We start from the raw sequence: 21,080 nt of genomic DNA on the forward strand, positions 1-21,080 counted from the left end.
AAAATCATGGTTCCAATTGAGTGGTGTCTGGACAGAGACAGAGATTGACCCTTACATGTGGATCAGGGCTTAATTCCTCACTCAATATGTTCTCATTTGCTCGTAGACTAGACATGGCATGTGACTAGCATCCACAGCCATAGCGAGAAGCATACTGGATGTGGTGTGTTGAGTGCAGAAATATTTTCTGGGTCACCGATCCGGACAGACCCGGCTGAAATTAAGCCTTGGTGTGTCTCATTCACACCGCTGAAATAAAAAAAAACACAATAATGCAGCTTGTTGTACCTGCTGCAACAGCACTGACTACAACAGAATGCCATAAAACTGATCACTTTTTAAAATTGCAGCAGCATGCGTGTGAGCTCATTTGCGAGCCAGGTCACATGCAAAGGAAGGATGCGCTAGCAGGGTTTATTTTTCTTCTTCACAACAGAAATTGAATGGATGAGCAGATGCTAAAGGTCACTCCCCTCTGCCATGGCCTTCATAACGGCTGGAATGTGAGCCTTCTCTGTCCAAACAAGTGACACAGCACTTAAAATTGTGATGCGACGAGGAATGATTTACCGTGTTATGAGAAAAAAATGTTGCCTCATCTGACTAATTTGTGAGCAATAAGAGAATTACATCCTGTAAAGAGTGTGCGTCGGTGGCACAGTGGTTTTACTGCACCGTGTCACCAAATTCCTATCCGGTGACAATTCCGAACCCGGTTTCAGTTCCTGGCTGAGCATCCATATACACACACATATATAGAGAGACACACATATACATATATACACGTACACGCATACCATTGGCAGTTTGTGTCAGAAACTCTTTTTGGCTTTCTCTAGATTATCACCAAGTTTCATCGACCATAATCTATCCCCTGATGGATGAACCCCCCCCCCCCCAAACTGCCACCATCACTCAGTCTCGCGATGCAGCAACCCATCGAGCTCCTGCACACGAGCTAAATATCACGGCTCCGTCTGCACAGTGAGTGTCCTCTTTTGCGCGCTCCTTCTTTTAGCGAGCTCTAAAGCAATTGTGGGGTGTTTAAACATCAGCGTTCAGGAGAATAAGGTGGCTGGCCATGCATTGGGGCTTGCTACACCACAAACAGATACACACTACTACCCACCTCATGTGTTAGGTGTTCATTGTTTACTCACAGCACATGCCCCCGAGATTTATATAGCCATGAAGGCATTTTTTATGTGCACGAGGATCTTATTTATTTGTTCATTCCAGACTACCTGCACTACTTTACAAGAAAACTATATAAAATTGCAAAAGGCAGTGGGAAGATCTTCTTGGTTCTTTCGGTAAAGTCACATCTTTCCGACAGACCTGTTCTTCACCTGAGGACGGCTGCTTGCGTTGTGGCCGAAACGTCGTGAGAATTATTTTATTATGTTTTATTTTTATTATTTTATTATTTCCCTTCTACGTGACTTTACCGAAAGAACCAAGAAGATGAATCCCTGCAGTTACGCAGTGGGAAGAGTTAAAAGGAAATGAATGGCTGAGATGATATGAGGGCTATTTTTCTACATAACAGCGAAATAAAATCATGACAGCTTAGTGCAAACCAAGTCACTTTTCATTGTCATCATCATCACTGTCATCATCAGACATGATCTGTCTACTGTTGGATGCAGGCCTCACATAGCAGGCCTCACTGTCTCGCGATGCAACAATCCTGCACACCAACTTATTTCCACACTATCTCCATGGCGTAAAGATTTCATTATTAAGTAAGTATTCACTCTCATCAGTTATCCCTTTGTTATGTAATAATCGATGTCTTCCTTGAAAGAGTAATATTGTAGCTCAAAGGTTTTTGGCTGTTTTGGTGGGCGGCTCTGTGCCATTACCATGGGTTACATCTCATTCGTCTTCTTTCGTATGGCTGATGTAGTTGCAGGGAAACAACTACAATTTAACATGCAAGTGGTTCAGCCAAATAACCGTGTCAGGAGCAGTGGAGTGTATCACTGTAATGTCTCCTTCATTTTTGTGGATCAGGCATTGTGTCGTTATATGTTATGTAGTCTGTTCTGGATGACCACAGTTGCACACTGGAGAGTTTTTAATTTTCACTTTGTGCATCGGGTATCCGCATCTTCCATGGTTTGTGCGGATACAATTTAGGGTGGACCATGAGCTTCGTCACATCTCATGAATATGAATAATTAACAGTGAACAGCCATTTGTCAATCCACTGCTGGATGAACACCTACCCATGCCGTGGGCTGTTTATTCATGCTGGTTGGTGAGGGTTGGTGAAGGGGAGACCCAGACATCACTTGCCACTGATATATTGTTGCGGCCAAAAAAACATTCGGCTCCAGTCACCAGGTTTACAGCGCATAACATTAACTAGTATGCCACCACTCCCAAAATTTGAATATTATCAATAATAAATTACAGCCCCTATCATTCCACTACTGGATGAAGGCCATGCCCACTGTTGGAAGGTGTCGGCATGGGGGGTTTTGACTTCACCATGCTGGTCAGCGTGGAACTGAATATTAGCAGTCTAGCAGTCACAAGACATCCATAGAAATCTACTTTCTGCCCTTAAACGGGAACATTTATTTCAATGGGCTCTCGTCTAAAGAACACTGAATTTAATTGATGTAAGCATGCAAGGAGTGCCCGTGAACAACTGCTGCAACTCTCGAATGAACTTGGAACATGAAGGGAAGTGGCACTAGCACACTGTCGAGGTTGGGTTGCCGAAGGAGAGGGCTTCTCTGACCAAAGTGTGGAGCAAGGTTCACAGAGCGGAGCAAAGCACCGATATGTAGGAGCATACGCACTTTCAGGCAACACGCGTGCGCACGCACGAACATGCCCACGAATAGGCCGACAGCCAAACGACAAATAACAAGGAAGAAAAATCATGCAAATGAATGGATTCTGAAATGCCTCCCAATGTGAGCTTGTCCTCAAATTTATTTAATGGGCGACAATGGCATTAAGTTTCAAGCCGCACACGATATGATGTCACACGTATTGACTTCATCTGGACAACGAAGGGATGTGCGTGTGCATTGTCTGGAAAGGCAAATCCCTTTTGGCTCTCATTTTGTCTCCCAAGTTGTGGGAAATTTGGGTAATTTTCTGCGGGATGAGTCGCTATTAGCAATGCAACTTTATTTTAAGCTTTCATTGACATTGGATCATCTTAACGAGCGTTTTCGTGATTCCACGTTACAGAGAGAAAGCCAGACAGAGAGACAAAGCTAACTCTCAAAAGAGCCACAAACATTTCAGACAGAAACATATGGATGCATGGACCTGCACGCACACGACATGGCCACCCAGTGCCAATCATAGCCGGAGGGGATTGAATGAGGAGTGCGAGCACCCACAGGTCCCCCCCTACAAAAGTGGCTTTCGTCCCAGCGTGCTCTGACCTGGCTGTAAACAAAGTTAATTCACGCACAGGTATGTAAACTATGTATGTACATTCAGGGTGGAGCGGTGGTGTACGAGTGCACTCTGCTGAGCAGACCTAGGGGAAGGCCAGAACCAATTGAGAAGGGCGCAGCTACGGGATATGCAGCGTATGCGTTGCAGAGGGGCCAAGTCGGTCACAAAAGGGGCCCCAAAACAACATATAACAAGTACAAATGGCAAAGAAAAATTATTCATAAAAAATTACCTTCAGTCTACCATGGACCAAGCTCGATTAACGCAGCTGGCTATCATATCAATCTAGCATAAAGTTGCGCGGTCTCACACCTTTTTAGGAAACCCTAGACCAATGGGCCGGCATGAAAGTAAGACGCACGATAACTTAATTTGTGAGTATTGTACCTTTAAATCCTTTTATTAATACTGTCACTGTGAGACTGTCTTCCTCTAAACCCAAAACAAGGTGGAACTAAAATAGCATATCTAGTTATAGCCTACATATTATTGCATACGGGTTGAAAACATCCGTAGCTCTTTCAGTAAAAGTGAGTCGGGAGAAAGGAGGTGGGCCCACAGTCGGATCTTACATACCCCGTTGAAATTGGTAGTTGCGCCCCTGGGCTTGGGATATTATTTTCCACTGATGTCAGCCACGGTGGGAATCGAACTCGGGTCGACCTGAGTTCGACTCAATGAGTACCTTGTGCAGAGTGTACACACCAGCAGTGGGGGCGGGGGTGATAAAGGCGACCGGATGTGGTGCTGGGCACAACCCTCCCTTTCGTGTGTCGTGTTGGTCTTCACAGGTGCTCGTTAACAACAACTTGCCCCTGCAGTCTATGCAGCCTATACAGGGGGGCTTTATCAGCTGTTGCTGGGAGCAAATAAACGAGAAGGCTCCACGCCAGACACTCAATATTTTGCCAACACTGATGTCAGCCACGGTGGGAATCGAACTCGGGTGGACCTGAGTTAATGTTGTTACACAGTCACATGCCAAGCGGTGGGCAATTATTGTGCGCACATTGGAACCCATATGTTAAAAAGAGAGTCCTTGGCTATTACATCTGACAGTTCACGAGCATTGAAGAAAACGTCTTATTTCTTTTTATGTGGAGAGACATATGTAGGCATTGTCTGCTTTTCTATCATCACAGGAAAACTGGAGACACTGGGGCAAATAGCGGGTGGAGCTTTAACAGAAAGATATTGTCACGATTGAGGCACTAACATGATTGAAGCTTGCCGTGTCGTAGATACCATGCCTATTACATTTACAGATATATCACACACAGCGGTTGTAGCATGGCTCTGATGCAAGGAATGAAAATGGGCCTCATAGCCAATTTTCCTACCCTCTGTAGCCCAGTACCTGGGCACATGGGCACCAGGACAGCTGTACCGCCTGCACACTAAATAGCTATGCCACATATTCCAGTCAAGTCATTGTGGTGATGGGGAACAAGGGATGGCCAAGTCAACAAAATCCAGGACAGCCAATGTCCATACACACTCACATGACAAAGATCCCCCATATAGCCTTCGACTGTTGGGGGCAAGTGCTGTTAGCGAGCGCCTGTGAAGGCCGGCACGGGACACGAGTGGGTGGGTAGCCAGCACCACGCCCGGCCGCCTTTCTCTCCTCAGTTGTGATAGCTACACTTCGCACCAGGTACTCATTTGAGGCCGAGTCGACCTAAAGGAGGCCCAGGACCGGTTCAGATAATAGTCATTCGTATTGGCCGTGAGCGGGAATCAAACCCATGTCGCCGGGTTCTTAGTGCAGCATTACTAACCACTATACTACCGCTCACACACCTAAACCCTCAAACACAGATAAACCTTTACGCATACATAAACAATTACCTATGCACCCGGGCCCACAGAAGCACTCATTCAGTGTTGGTACTAATGTAAATATACAGTATGTTATCACATCATGGACCCAAGCCTAACACATATGCTGCACACATAGGCGTGCTTTTAGCACACACATAAACAACGGATGCCAGGTGCCTGGTGAATATATTCATGCCACACACTCACACAACACACACTTTCACACTCACAAAGACAAAGATGCCCTGCATAGCCTTCACAGACTGTTGGGGCAAGTGCTGTTAGCGAGCGCCTATGAAGGCTGGCACGGCACACGAGAGGGGGTGGGTGGCCAGCACCACGCCCGGCCGCCTTTGTCTCCCCCAGTGCTGATGTTTACACACCGCACCAGGTGCTCATTTAAGGCCAAGTCGACCTCAATCACACACACACACATTTTTCGCATACACACTGACACACACACAGGAAGCCCCCCACGGAGGGGATTACACAAGCTCACGCAACAGCAGCAGTTGACGGTGATTCACAAGACGCAAACTTGCCCAGCAATGTAATATTTAAACTGCACAATATCCTCGAATGCAAACAGTGGAAGCCACAGAGTTGAATATGTAACCTAATGAATTAATATGCAACCTTATTACCAGCCTCACAGATAACTTTAGCAGCAGGGATGAAACTCAGCACGTTAATACTACAATTGTCCATTTTCGTGATTAAATAGAGTTTTGCTTTTTTGCTGTGTTTAGATGAGAGAGTTTCTGTTCTTCTATTATTTTGTATCCCGGCAATATGTTCAGGGGCTGAATTCCAAAGTCGAGGTGTGCTAACCAGGAGGCAATTCATGTAGTTTTGCCATTCATCTTCCGTTGAAGGAGTACAGACAACAGTTTGGGTTGCATGGCTACACTCGCACTGTGGCTCATCTTTAACTTCCCACTTATGAAGGCGATGTGCACATCAGCTTGTCGATCCTTTGATGCAGTTGATGCTTCCAGTGGTGTCTTCAGGGAATTCCAAAGCCAGGAGGTGCGATGTTTGGGTCTCGAATGATGTGTTTATTCTGACAAGAGAGGTGACCCTGTATTACGCTCAGACATTGTTCTTTTTTTTGTAGAGGTTCCAACTCGCCGTATAATATTTTATAAGGTTATTAAACAGACAGAACTTGGGCACTGTTACTTGAGCTATTTTACCACTTTTCATTGAAATGCATAGTTAATGCGGTGTCTGGGTTGGCGATCACAGTAACTTTAGATGTTGACAGAAACTTTAGGTTAAATTAGCTGCCAATCGAAAACATGAATTTTTTTGAGCAATTTGAGAATTACAAGACATATAACAATTCACCCCCCCCCCCCCACCATGATGATGTGATGTACCGCCATAATTGGGGGTCACGATTTGATTCAAGAATCGGTTATTTTCTTTTTACATTATGGTGAACGTAGCGGCCTCTAGTGGCTGTAGGAGTCGCATAATCTGCAATACAGTATATACGAATCGAAAATATTCATTATCCATACGATTCTATGCGTGTGTCGTGAATATGAGAACCCATTCTAAACATGACTCCCTGCATAATCAACATGCCTAAGCATAATCGTATTTATAAAGAAAGCAAGCCTTTCCCGTCCTTGTTGATGTTTACCTCAAGCTAATTTTTACTCATTAACATGAGATAAACACCAACGCACCGTTTTAAGCCTTTTGACATGGAGGAATTGTCATAGTGTGTGCTCTGGCTTAATATCTGCATGCACTAATTTAACCATCCCTCGTGGGAAATCTGTAATGATCTAGACTATTAAAAACGAAAAACTCAACGTTTTATTTTACCAGGTAATGCCCACTGAGGTATATCGCTGTTTTTCAGAAGTGACCTGGTCACAATGAGAGTCCAATGAAGTGGCTCATCACGTCGAAATGTATAGCAGCCAAATGCTCGAAACGCATATTTCTATATATTGAGGAAAAAACCGGAGGACGCGGAGAAAAATCCACGTGACCACGGGGAGAACATGCAAACTCGAAATATACTGGCGTCAGGGTCGGGATGACCTCCTGTATACCAGGCGAGATAGCGAACTTATCTCGCCACCACAGCCCAGTGAGTACCCAGGCACATGAGCTGACACTGGCTACCCAACGGTTCCAAGTGGTTGCTTAAAACTGGTCATGGCCGGGTGATTTTCGGGATCAGAGAGCACTGTTTGGGCATCACGAAGATCCTGGGTTCCAATTCGTGCTAAAACTGGGTACTCGAGTACATCGAGTTGATGGTCTCACGGAATAAAATCAACCACACAAAAAAACATCATGTCAAATATGGATTTTCACTTAGTTTGGTTGAAGTCCAATTCTGAGATTTAAATATTTATATTGGGCTTATGCGACAGACATTTATCTCAGTAGCATAGTGGACAAGAAAGTGGTGTACCCAGCATGAAGGGTTGCATGGCGCTGTGAGAATTCCAGTTATATTCTCCAATCTCATGATATGATGCCAAATACATGGCACATTCGAATTAAATTTGCCGCACATTTTTTTTGGAACAATGAGTCGTCTTTGCTTTTGTTATTCGAGCACCAATCCTTGTTAATCTTGGAACATCACTGAAAGTATATCTTCTGTTAAGTACCTTGCAATGAATTACTAAAGTTATAGTTTTATTGCTGTTGTTGTATGCTGCTTCTGCTCACTTGCTTGGAATGCACCAACTCTTTGCAGACTTTACATACTTAGCCAGGATGAGCTTGGATAATGTTTATATGGGCAACCAGCCCATGCAACAGGTTTATATATAGGCTGTGGGGGACTACATGGTGGGCGGTGCAGCAAAAGTAATTGTTGTGCTGTACTTCTATGCTCCCTGCCTTCAGCGACCCGCACTGACCAGTGTGGTAAAGTATGGTAAATTAATGCCCCCATGGCCCACATGGCATGGGGAGGTCCTCATCCAGCAGTGAATTGATGACCGAAGGGCTGCTGTGAATGTGCATGTGCTGCACTGGAGCGGCATCGTATTGACCATCATGAGCAGCATGATCCCTTCCTCCCTGCCCAGCTCTCACCACAGCCCTGGCGTAACAGTACACACACCATGGGTTTCGTGGGTTTGAGAGGTTTTTTTTCAACTCCAGTTCAGCCATCCCAAGTAGACCAACACTCCCCCATTAAGCAGCCAGGAGCCACTCTCACCCTCCCCCACAAGGCTTTTTCCAGGATCCTCTCTACATCCCCCTCCCACCCTACTCCTCCTCCACCACCACTTTCTCTCTGTCTCCTGCCTCGGCGGCCCCCTTGAAATCCTTGCTGACGAGCACAATTACTTACAGATCAAAGTTCCACAGCATCATTAGGGTTCAGAACAAAATTAATATCAGGCACGAGTTGATTCCGCACACATTCGCTCATTGCCCGAATCCACCCTGGCGGTCGGTAACACCAGGATAAGCAGAGTAGTGTGGTGTTACGACAAAAATCCAGAATGGATTCCAATTAATTTGGACTGAAATTTGATAAGCAATGGCAGGAACGTTCCGTTGGGTTTCCTGCAACAGTCACCAAACTCCTGAATAAAAACGTAGATGCAAAGCCGTAAAAAATGGTGGTTAAATTTCAGCACAAAAAGTACGATACTTTAATAGGAAGTCTTCCGTTGTTGGAGAGTTATCATCCAGACAAGCCCATTTGAGAAGTTGTACTGATTGGATAGAAATCCGTGCATGTACAGCCACGCACGGAGGCACATGTGTTGCATCTGTTGTAGTCAGATACGTGTACATATATACAGACACATACGCGCGAGCACCTGCCGTGTCATATCAAGCGTAAAGCTGTGCTCACAGCTTGACAGCGTGTGACCCGCACGGCATTTAGCCTCCCTGCTGAACTTAAAAAGGTTACGCTTTTTATCTTTTTTTTCTCCAACTGAGCTTCCTACAGTACCGTAATCTCATCACTAGGCATGTAACAAACGAGTGACAGTAAAATATATATTTTAAAAAAAGTACCCCTCACCCACCCCATGTTCCAAAAATCTCCTTTTTTCAAAAGCACTACCAGTCACTCTCTGGTCCTCCACGATGACTGTGTATGTAGTTGTAGCGGTAGTTGTTGCGGTAGTGCAGCGGTTAGCGCACTGCACTACAAACTCAGCGGCCCGAGGTCAATTCCCACTCATGACCAACACCAATAAAGATTATCTGAACTAGTCCTGGGCCTCCCCTAGGTCGACTCAGCCTCAAATGAGTACCTGGTGTTTACACATCAATGTTTCCACATGGCGATGAGTAAATATCATCACTAGGGAGACAAAGACGTAGTACTGGCCACCCACCCTCTCACCCACCCCCTCGCGTGCCGTGCAGGCCTTGACAGGTGCTTGCTAACACAGCACTTGCGCCAACAGTCTGTAAAGACCATATCGGACATCTTTGTCTTTGTGCAGCGTTGAAACGCTCAGCCAGCCGTTGTGCGAGACAACGCCGCTGGCCTCTGCTCTAAGTCAGAGGGGACCTGGCGTCGGTTGAGTGGGTGAACGTCGAGGTCACACAAGGCCACATCGACTTCGTTGAAAAGAACCTCGGCCAATGTCGCCCAACTCCACCAAAGACATCTGACACCGTGGGGTTTTTTGTGAGCATTTCTCCCTTATAAAGAAAGGTAGACATATTACTCCATCCTGAATTACAGTCCGCATCGGTTGCCATATGATGCCGATCATTACTTATGTATCCGAAATGTAAGTCCAGTGACCCTGCTGTAAGCAATGGAATGGGGGCCCACTGTCCAATTTCCACCTCTTCATGGCCCTGCGCCTGTGCCACTCTGGCTCATGGGCCCCGGGTACGGAAGCGCCGCCTGCACACGCAACGTACCGCTAGGCCAGTTGTTAACCTTCGCTCGCATCCATCTGTTATAACTTCAAGAGTGGCTGCTTGTAAATTGTGATCTTACAACAATACACGCATTTGTGATTGGGCGCAATTGCCAGATTTGCGCGAGCGCAGGGCACGTGTGCGTTCAGGGGGCGCTCACCTTGTCACGATCATCCGCCACGGCGCTGACGGTGTCGTCCCAGTCCAGGATTCCCCCGTCCCCATGCTCCAGGTGACGCACGTGGACCCAGTAAGTGGCATCCTGACCCAGGCCAGGGGAGAGAGAGGGAGAGAACCAGTATTTACAAACAAAACTTTGCTGCTGCTGCTGCTGCTACTGTAGCAGCCTCTGCAAAGCGGTCCACTCTTGCGGCAGTTTCCGCTATTGCATGGTTGGCGACCACAATGGGTTCATAGTGCTGCTTGTGCCAGAAACATGCGTGATAATGCGTTGTGAAGGACAATTTAAAAAATGGAAATGTTTTGAGCGAGAGAGCAATGGTTAAACCTGATTACATTTAGAGAAAGTCAAATTGGCGGTTCTAGCAGTGTGGTTTTCATATTAGCCCTCTTGGGTTTTCACCTTTATTTTTATTTAGACTGTTTGTCTTTCACTTGTCTTTTTTGTCCGAATAACAATTAATAGTGGGTACCAGTTACAAAACCAGAGGAAGATCATGTTCATCCAATGCAAAAATACAATACAATGATACAACACAATCTGGATTTATAGCACGTGTAAATGCAACTGCACGTCCAATGCAGCTGTTCACACGTTGGACACGTTGTTCGGCATACAAATGTGCAGGACGACCTTCCCACCGCAAGATAGATGTAAAGCGGAGCAGGAGGTGACGAAAAGATAAATAAATTGATAACATCAGTCAGTGCATTGTATCAAGAGAGTAGATTGCTTTGCCAGGGTGTAGGAGAAGATAACACGGAGATCTTTGGTCACCAACCCCTTACTAGGGGATGGCATGAATGACCCATTGGAGATTGGCATCAGACTAACCATGCATGCATTTCATCCATTTCAGACCCTCTTAAAAATAGCAGCACAGTGCTATGAAGCCAGAAACCCAAGTTTGAGTCCCAGCCACAACTAGCATCAGTTACAAGTGAGGTCTAACCCGGTCTTGGTCCTCTCTTTAGCAGGACACACTGAACAACCTCCACAATTGACATGGCATTGGGAGGAATTCATTCAGCAGTGGAAGGTAAAGTTTCTGTTTCATTTTTATTATTGAAGACATCTTTTTATAATGTAGAACTACCTTGGAAAGAGCAAACACACTCCATCAATCTACTGATATCAAACCATGCGCAAATAACACAGTTCAGCTGCACAGGTGACTGAGTTTTGCCCTCTATTTTGCACGGTACGGCCCCATGAAACGGCCCCCCACTAAATATGTTCTGGGTGCGCTGTGAGATTGAAGGAGGCATGCAACTGGTATCCAGAGCCATACCGAGAGGGAGCAGAAGTGTGGTGCTTCCATTCTTCCCTGCCGTTTGGCTGTTATCTCCGACTCTCTGAGTTGCATTGCTGCCCTGTTAGGTGCCTCTGCATTAACGGGCTGGGGTCTCACTAACATGGCCACCTCTGCTCCCTTAGCCTCGATGTATCGATGGTTCTGGTTGTGTGATGGGCTGTGTGTCTCACTGGAGCGACCACCGTTGCGGTGGTTCTCTTGCGTGTATGCGCTTGCCTCACAGCGCAGTTGGCAGCGCCGCAGCTTGTGTTACGATACTCTTATGCGGTGACAAAAGCTCATTTCATGCTAATCTCTCTCCCTAATCTCCCCCATTACACAACTGACGTACTTGCGTGCGGGGATGGAATTCCTTTCCAGCTCAGACCCCACCTGCTTGCCCTTCGCCACATATATAACCTCTTGTTGTAACGGCTCTCTCGCTGTGTTATTCCTGGTTCAGCAGTTCCACTGCTGGATTATTTTTTCCGCCTGAGGACGACCGTTTGTGTTGCGATCGAAACGTCATGATATATATATTTTTTATTTTCTTTAATTTTTCTACCTACGTGACGTTACCGAAAGAACCAAAGAGAAAACCATTTTTTCCCCCGTCACTGAAAAAAAGGTCACCGACTGGCAGGAGCTTGTGACATTTTCTTGACAACACAACAAAGGGCTGCGGCTGTACATTATTCATGCCTCGGGCTGCAACGTCAATGGAGTTATCTCTTCTCACACTGATTGCAAGCCTATGGGTGACTACCTATGTATATTGCCCGGAGCTTACAGCTGCTAATTGCTGATTAAACAACTCATTACAAATAAAGACGTGAAAATATAGGTAATATGGTTAAAGCAGGAGGGAGATTTGTTAATAATTTTCTTTATTCTATGCCAAAACGCTAAAAAAAACACCAACTTGTTGGCTAGGGAGGAGGAGAGAGACACAAGCATACACACGGTTGGGGCAAGTATTGTTAGCAAGTACCTATAAAGGCTGGAATGGCACACAAAGATGTGGTGTAGCCAGCACAATGCCCAGCCACTTTTGTTTCACAGTGCTGATGTTTTACACACAGCACCAGCGACTCATTTAAAGCCGTGTCAACCTCGAGGAGGACCCAAGACCAGTTCTGATATTACTCGCCACCAATGTTAGCATTCGCCGGGATTCAAATTCAGGGCGCTGGGCTCATATGTCAGTGCGCTAACGACCGTGCCACTGCTCCCCACACCAAGACAACAATTCCCCTCTTGCCGTCCTTGCGGTTTTAGTCACCAACCACTGTGCCACCGCTCCCCACAACCCACTCTCGTGCCTTTCATGCCACGCGACGCTAATTTGGAAGATGCCAACAAAAATCGAATGGCCGTGCTGCTGGCCACCAACTTTGATCATGTGTGGTGGAGGGGGTAATGTCCCTGGCTTGGGACCCAGGATTACCTTAATCCCAGTCAGCAGTCATTCCCAAAGTGATCACTCATCAGTTAATTATTTTCTGCCCCTTGTAATGGATCATTTACCCATCAATGGTTAACAGAGTTCAAACGTAAAAAGTGTGGCTTTCTTTGTAAATCCTGGAACATAATAAAACATTTCAATCATGGGTTTATTAAGCAAAGCTCTTCGCCTTGAATCTTTTGAAATATGCCAGGCACCATGAACAGGTGAAGTGCAGGAGGAGCTGGACAGTGAGGGTGCATGGTGAGGCCTTAGTGGGAAGCATGGCTTGGAGGATGGTGGAGACACTTGATCAAAGAGGTGTAGTAGACAGGGCTCAATGCATCTCTAATATTTTCTGGGTTGCTGTTAGACTGGAGTAGTCACGAGGCTATTAGCCACAGCCAGTGGGAGGTATATTGGATGTGGGGTGTCAGATGAGGAAATATTTTCTGGGTCACAGATCCAGGCTGAAATTAAACCATGGATGTAGATTTCCACACGTCTTCACTGCACAGACCTTTTTCCAGTTAAAATCCAGTCTCAAGCACCTCATCCTTGTACCTATGACTGACCAAATAATATGTAGAAAACGTCTTCATTCACACTTTTTTTAAGACCCTTTATACAGCCAAATCCTATCGTAGAGACGCTGTCTTGATGCTGGATCTACCGTTACAGGGACCTAAGTCCAATTTCTGACCATGGCTCACACCAGTGGCAAGTGATATTGAGCCATTTGTGGGCACTCCCTTCACCATCACGTACTGCCCAACGTGGTGAAATATGGTCAAACAACTCCCTTGACCGAAAAAGCATGGGGAAGGCATTCATCCAGTAGTGGATTGACAAAGAGGAGTTTTGACTCTAAGTAAAGTTCCATGTGACTGGAAAGTGAGGGCTACAGAGGAACAGCCTACATTGGTGCTTTAGCTCTGATTAGTCAGCAGCTGCATCAGCACAATTGTAGAATTAGCAAGCGAAGGATACACCTGGATTATTATTTTTTTAAGTCGAACAATGCCCCTGTTGATCACACGCTAGGTTCAAACTGGGGGTACACAAGTTGTATTTACTTTTTTCATTATACAGCTGCATTATGAATTCCAACATACTTTCAAATAATCTATGAAGTTATTTACGAACCCATTGCTACTTGTAATCTCTATGACTGAAAGGCGTGGAGGGGGGGCTGCATCAAGCAGAAGATTGGCAAAGAGCTGCAAAGATAAAATATCAAATCTAAGAGGCTGAAGTTTTAGGGAATGACCCTCTACATGGTGGTATCACTAAAGAGCCTTTCTACTCTGAAGGGTCATTGCTGGAAACATCAGCCGATCAGGAATTTCACGCTTTACATTATGAAGCACAGTTATTGCTTCATGCGATTAATTTACTTTTCATTGCATGACTGCCATCGCAGTCTATTTTTTTAGTTTAACAGGCAGTTCGCTGAAGTAAAAAATATAACCAGTTTGTTTAGTTTAATCATAAAACATTAAAATGGGGACAGGTTTTCATCTTAATGTTGATTAATTTAACGATGATGAAGACTCCGAAGAGCAGTTGAAGTGAATGCAGACTCCTCTTTCTCTCATTCCGCATCTCCTCTGCTAACTCAACCATCCCTACCCCAACTCCAACCACGTTCACATCACCACCACCACCATCGTCTACTCCACAAAGCTCTCCTAAAACTCTCAGCTACCCTGGCCCGTCCCACCCCTCCATCTCCTATAATCCAAGTTTTCAGACCTGTCCCTCCCTTTTCGTGCGCAGTACTTGACTGCTTCTCGCCACATTTATTACTGGAGCACAGACAAGCAGACAGACGCAGCTCATTACTTTCCTCTCCCGCGGAGCACTCGCCCGCCCCTGTTACCTCCTCCTCCCTTTCCCTGTCTCCCACTTCTTCACTCAGTTCCCCTTTGAGGACATCTCCTACAGACTCCACCTATTTGGTGGCAGCATTTAGATGGGTCACGGTGGGGGAGGGGGGGGCACAGCACCCGCCTATAGATTGTTGGCGTGGCACCTCAGTAATTGATGCTCAGGCGTACTTTACTTGATACAGTCCGTTTAAGAAATAAAGATCACGGCCCTGAATAATTTATATGTACGTCTTGCACAAGAAGTAGGACAATCAATCCAAATTGCACTTGTGAGCTACCGTCATGGTGAAATAAGGGACAATGGACTCTAAATTGAATATTATATCACGAAAATCAGTCAGATTCAGTTGTACGTTTATTTCACGTAATATTGTCATGTCTATGTGAGGTTCAAAGGTGATGGGATTTGCAGAACCAAACATCGCGCGAGGAATTGTTGGATAAGGGAGTGGCGACGCAGCTTACACAAGTGGCGAGTGATATCTGAACCGGTCCTGGGTGCCCCCCTTCACAAAGCCCGCACTGAGCAGCAGGGTGAAGTTTGACAAGTATATCTTCTTTTAAACCCACAAAAACAACATGGCACGAACAGGCCTTCATCTCGCAGTGGGTTAGCAAAGGGCTACAAATTCTTCATTAAATTACGTAAATAGTGTTGCAGTAGGGGTTGGCCGGGTGGTCGAGTGACCATGTGGCTCAGGGGTCATAAAACCGAGCTGGCAACGCTCTCCATTATTATTACTAAACAGCACTTCCCCCAAGAGTCTGCGTGGCTGTTGTTGTTGTTTTCTGCGTGCAGGATACCAGTGTCAGGAGGATTGTCTGTGATCTACTTAAAAGTAAAGTGCAGCGGGTAAAATGACGCACGCAAAAAGAAGACGAACTTAACAGCTGCTAAGCCCGGCAGCTTTGGTACCCAAGTGTGCGGCAACTCAGGGGAGGTGGGGGCCTTGGGACACTGCACTTGCGTCGTGGTGAGAGATGTCACGGAAAGAAAGCCAAACCAACAACCCCATGCCATCTTCTGAGATCGTTCTCTGACGCAGGGTGGCGCACTGCTTGTTGCAAGTGTACTGAATGGAAATGTTGTGAGTTTCATGACTTTATACCGACACCACAATTGGCATGTCATTGTGCAGAAAGCAAAAATGTATTGTATGTAAAAAGGAGTACGTCACGTAAACACACCTAAAGCAATGCGCGCGCACATGCGGGCGCACATGCGGGCACACAGAGACATAGAAGCCCCTTTGTTGTCGAAAGCGTTTCAGCAGAAGTGCTTTTCAAAGGTAAAGTAACATTTGACCAGTCGAGCCATACACTTTTTATTGGTGGTCTTTCAAAAGTGGTGGACATTCCACATTCCTGGAGCACGAGCCAATCTACCGATAGTATGTCCACCCATAAGTTAATCATCATGATACAGCCCACACTGGGATGATGGGCTGAATGAATCACACCCAACCAGGATTTGAACTCACAACTTACTGATTGCTCCACATACAGCACCATACAGCTGGTTAAGTGCTGTTACTGAGCACCTTCTAAGGCAGGTGAGACAAAAAAGTGAGCTATGAGAGTGAACAGCTTTCCTCACCTCCCACTACCAGTGCTGGTGGCGTTTGACACAGTGCGGCAGCTGTTCAACTTAACACCAAATCGGCCTGGGAGAAAGTCATGCCAGGCACAGATGGGGCTGAATGCAGATAGAATGGACTGCTGAGAGGACAGAGACAAATAATGGAAGACATCCCCCGTTCCCCTCGGGTGCCAAAACCCTCTCCAACAATGGAAATTTCAGGTTTGGTAATCAGAGCTACTGTTTAGCAAACGTGCTCACTGTGACATTGGGGCATTCCACGTGACTTCCTCTGGGAATTAAACAGAGCAGTGCAACCCTTCATGTTGAAAGTGACTCGCGGAAGTGGATGTAACAGAGCTACTTCTGAGAATTCTTCAGTTGACCTTTGGGCCGCATAGTCAGCGACAACATTTCTGACCAATCCTGCTACACGTTCATTGCATCATGGTATTACCGATATTTTTAATTCTCAGAATTAGAATTTAGCCAAATCAAGTATCAATGATTTACTTTTTACCATAAAACTGAGTGGCACTGTGGAAGAGTGCCAGCCTCACAATAGGAAGGATGGGAATTTACATCCCCGTTAGGCGTTGTCTCAGCCAGTCACTCTCATCTGGGGCTCAATAAACTGAGTACCAATGTGCGGAAATTCTTTATGTGAAGAGATAGTTCCCTGCCTTAAAAAATCGTGACATTTCCTGCACTGGTTCAGAGCAACCAGAGGAGATGAGAAGCACCCCACACTCAATTGGGGAATAATGTATGTTGACTTGACTTTATATTCATAGCCAGGTGATGCACTGTATTCATTTCAAGAGGAAAGGTGTCAACACCAAAGCCACTTCTACAATGCTCATAGCCACAATTTATTTAGCATGAACACAACATATTATTAGAACCTTAATAACAGCAGGGTGCCATAGGATATAAGACATTTAGAAAAATGTATGTTGTCATTCAGAAAAAAATATGGACAGCCCTTTTGTCAATCCACTGCAGCTTATTCTTCTTGTTCAGTTCAATATGGACGCCACAGTGGCGAGATGTTACCTACTTCACCTGGAATACAGGAGGTCGTGGGTTCGATTCCAACCCTGGCGCCTGCTGTATATTTGGAGTTTGCGTGTCTCTCCCCGTGGTCACGTGATTTTTCTCCAGCTCCTCTGGTTTTCCCCTCCATATTTATAAACGTACGTTCAGAGTATTTGGCTGCTACAAATAAAATCCACATCAGCCACTTCGTTGAGCTATCATTTATGGCCAAGACACTTCTGAAAAAGAGCTACATAGCTCAGTGGGCCTTACCTGGTAAATTAAAAAAGTTTAGTTTAAGTTGAACATAGGGTTGTGCCTTCAGTTCATAAAGAAGCCGCCAGGACATGGGAGCGAAACGTTGGACATCGCGCCGAATAACACGTGATACAAACCGTAAGGGGCCATCCATTGAGTACGTACACAAAAATCTGTCAAAACTTGACCCCTCTCCTCCCCTCCCTGTACGCACGCGTACTTTTTACACCCCCCTCCCTGCGTACGGACGGTTGACGCACCGACCCCCCCCCCCCCCCCCGAATCTTATAGAAAGGCCGATATTTAATCCACGCAGAAACGATGAAGGATTAATAATATTAACGTGTTTAAGCAAACAGTTAGTCCACCGCCGGACTATCTAACTCATTTGAAGGCCAATGTAGACAAATTATTATCGAGGCTTCACCCCCCCCCCCCCCGTTTCCTATGCGTACGTACATTGTCAGTCGACCCCCCCATACGCAAGCGTACGCATTTGGGTTAACCCCCCCTCCCCCCTCCATGCGTACAGACTAAACGGATGGCCCCTAAACACATCGGAGCCAAACCCCGGTTTTCTCGGCAGGAGGTCAAAGAGGGTATAGAGTGGGTGTGGGAGGGGGCATGAGTCACGCAATGAAAGAGGGAAAAGCAACCAAGGCAGCATCCAGAATCTGGTCGTCTTATTCACACGTTGCTATAAAACAAGTTTGAAGCACACCGTGTCCCCTCACCAGACCAATGTAATAAATAAAACAAATCCAATAATACAGAGTGTGCCTTTGTGCATGGCTCCAAGATTGTCCCTGTCAGCATTAGAAATAAAAATGTCTTCCCGTATACATATAAAAATGAAATGCAACAACGGACATGTATTTTAATTAGACAGAACTGAAGGCCATTGTACTCAGAAGGGGCCGTCCCTAAATGACGTCACGCACCTAAGGAGGGGGGGGGGTCAGACATTGTGACGAGGGGGGGGGGGTGAGAAATGTGACGTCACATAAAAATGCGCAACTTTAAATATATATAGACAACACGTTCTACTTAATTAAATAGACTTTTAATAAATGTTTCTCCTACAACATCAGAGTGCAGCGCCACATTAAATATGCACTACAATGGCAACCGTTTAAAGCGATTTAAAGCACGTTTTATTTTTTGAGGGGGGGGGCATAGCTTTGTGACGTCATATTTGAGGGGGGGTCTGACTTTTTGTGACGCCGTGTGACGAAGAGGTAGAGGGTGACGAAGGGGGGGGGGGGTAAAAAATCGTCCAAACTCGCGTGACGTCATTTATGGACGGCCCCTAAATGAATATATGTACTTGACTATAACAGCCACTATTCGCCACTAAGTAATGGTGACGTCACCACAGGGGTTGTGCCAGGCGAGGTTAATGTTGAGAACACATGAAGTGTCAAAGGTTCACTGGTATGAGGTCAGACTCAGGTGGTATGGGTGAATGGACTTAGATGACTGGCAGATGCACCGTATTCCTCATTGTAACAAATTGCTAGTATCAGTCATCAGCAAATGCTATCAGCTTCACATCCTCCAGGACCACATCAGCCGATCTCTTCTCTATTCCGTGTTGCACCTATTAGGGCTGAACGATTTGGGGTAAATGTCTAATTGCGATTTTTCTGACAGATATTGCGATTTCGATTTGATTTGCAATTACATTGTTTGAAGTCAAGCTTCAGTTCAATACCCACTGTGTAATAGATTTAAAACATGTGATGGAGCATTACCACATGATACCATCAAAATATGAATTGCTGTATATATTCTAATGCAAGGATGAGAACTTAAAATATATGAATTCCTTCCAACATGTATTTATTCATGTTTTAATTTAAATAGACAAAAGAACAATTGTTAAGTTAAATAAATAAATTATAATAATAATAAATAATAAAACAGTTCCAATAAGAAAGTAATACGACTTTTCAAATCGCAAAAAATCTCAGCGTTTGCGATTTGCTAATCACATTATTTTTAATTGCGATTTCGATTTGAAATCGATTAATCGTTCGGCGCTAGCACATATGTAGCCCCCGCTATCCAGCCAAACAGAAGCTGTTTGGACAGGCAGTGGCTGGGAATGTGGGCTATATAACCAAGCCATACAACCTTGCCTGCAAGAGGAGCTTACTGATGGAACCGTGTCAAAATATTTCAAGAGTCTGTGAGCTCCTCACAATCCAGCCTGGTTAAACTCAGTAAAATATTACACACACCCACACATAAGCCTTGCATGGTCTCTGTTTATTCTCTGATGGGTCCTTAACAGGCACTCGCTAACAGCGCTAACTCCAGCAGGTGAGGCAGGCCATGATTAATATTGTCGTGTTTGTCGAAATGCTCATAAAAGCAAACGGATACTTGGTTGATGGGCAGTTTCTTTTAATAAAACAAGTGTAACTAATGTGGTGTGGAGTGGTGACAGTGATTATCACACACTGCTATAAATCCCCGTTATCAGAGTTCGATAACTCGGCCATGGCTAACACCAGTGGAGAGTGATATATTTGAATGGGGGTCCTGGGCTTGCTCCACTTCATTGACCCACACTGACTATTGTGGTGAAATGTGGTCAAACAACCCCCACGACAGACATAGCGTGGAAAGGCCTTCATCTAATAGTGTATTGACAAAGAACAAGGAGTATTTTTTAATGACCTTATTTTCATTAACATATAAGTAACGTCAAATTATAACATGTTCGTCCACGCAGAGTTTGCAAAGGCAATGCTGCTCATTAATAGCGAAAAAAGCGCGGCTTTGGTAATGTATGCCAAGGCTAAGCACTGCGCCCATATAGTAGATTAAATTGTAAATGTTGTGGTTTTACGCTTCAACACACTGGTGGGCTAAAGCAGTGAACTATTTGTCTTTTGTCAACGTGACACTTTTTTGCTGATTGGCTTTGTCGGGTGGTGGAGGGTTACGACACATTTATAAATAACGCGATCTAAACCCAAAAACGTTGATTATGAATAATATTGGTCGCGAAAGCCTACGTGTTAAACAGATTAAACTCACTTTAAATGGTCATCTGAACCTAATTAAACATCCAAGGCACCTGAGATTGATGAACTACACCTTACCCAAGTTGTGCTAATTTTTTAAGGTCACATCAACGAGTGATTTGGGAAGTACAGCCAGTTACACAGTCTTATAACATAATTATTAATTAAAAACTAGGAGTAGGAAAATAGAGAGAATGGAGTGAGGGCAGAAGGTTTGATGTT

The 21,080-nt window shown here is 45.2% G+C and overlaps 1 protein-coding gene across 4 annotated transcripts in view; it reads right to left on the reverse strand.

The window, feature by feature from the left end:
- Positions 1 to 21,080, reverse strand: part of LOC144932897 (partitioning defective 3 homolog) — a 211,071-nt gene that overhangs the window by 141,259 nt on the left and 48,732 nt on the right. For all 4 annotated transcript variants that reach the window (XM_078857312.1, XM_078857306.1, XM_078857298.1 and 1 more), the window contains exon 2: positions 10,298 to 10,399. In XM_078857312.1, coding sequence (XP_078713438.1) covers positions 10,298 to 10,399 — 102 coding nt within the window. The remainder of the gene's footprint in view (positions 1 to 10,297; positions 10,400 to 21,080) is intronic.

Source organism: Lampetra fluviatilis, chromosome 1 (assembly GCF_964198595.1).
Source record: "Lampetra fluviatilis chromosome 1, kcLamFluv1.1, whole genome shotgun sequence".
NCBI classification, from domain to species: domain Eukaryota; kingdom Metazoa; phylum Chordata; class Hyperoartia; order Petromyzontiformes; family Petromyzontidae; genus Lampetra; species Lampetra fluviatilis.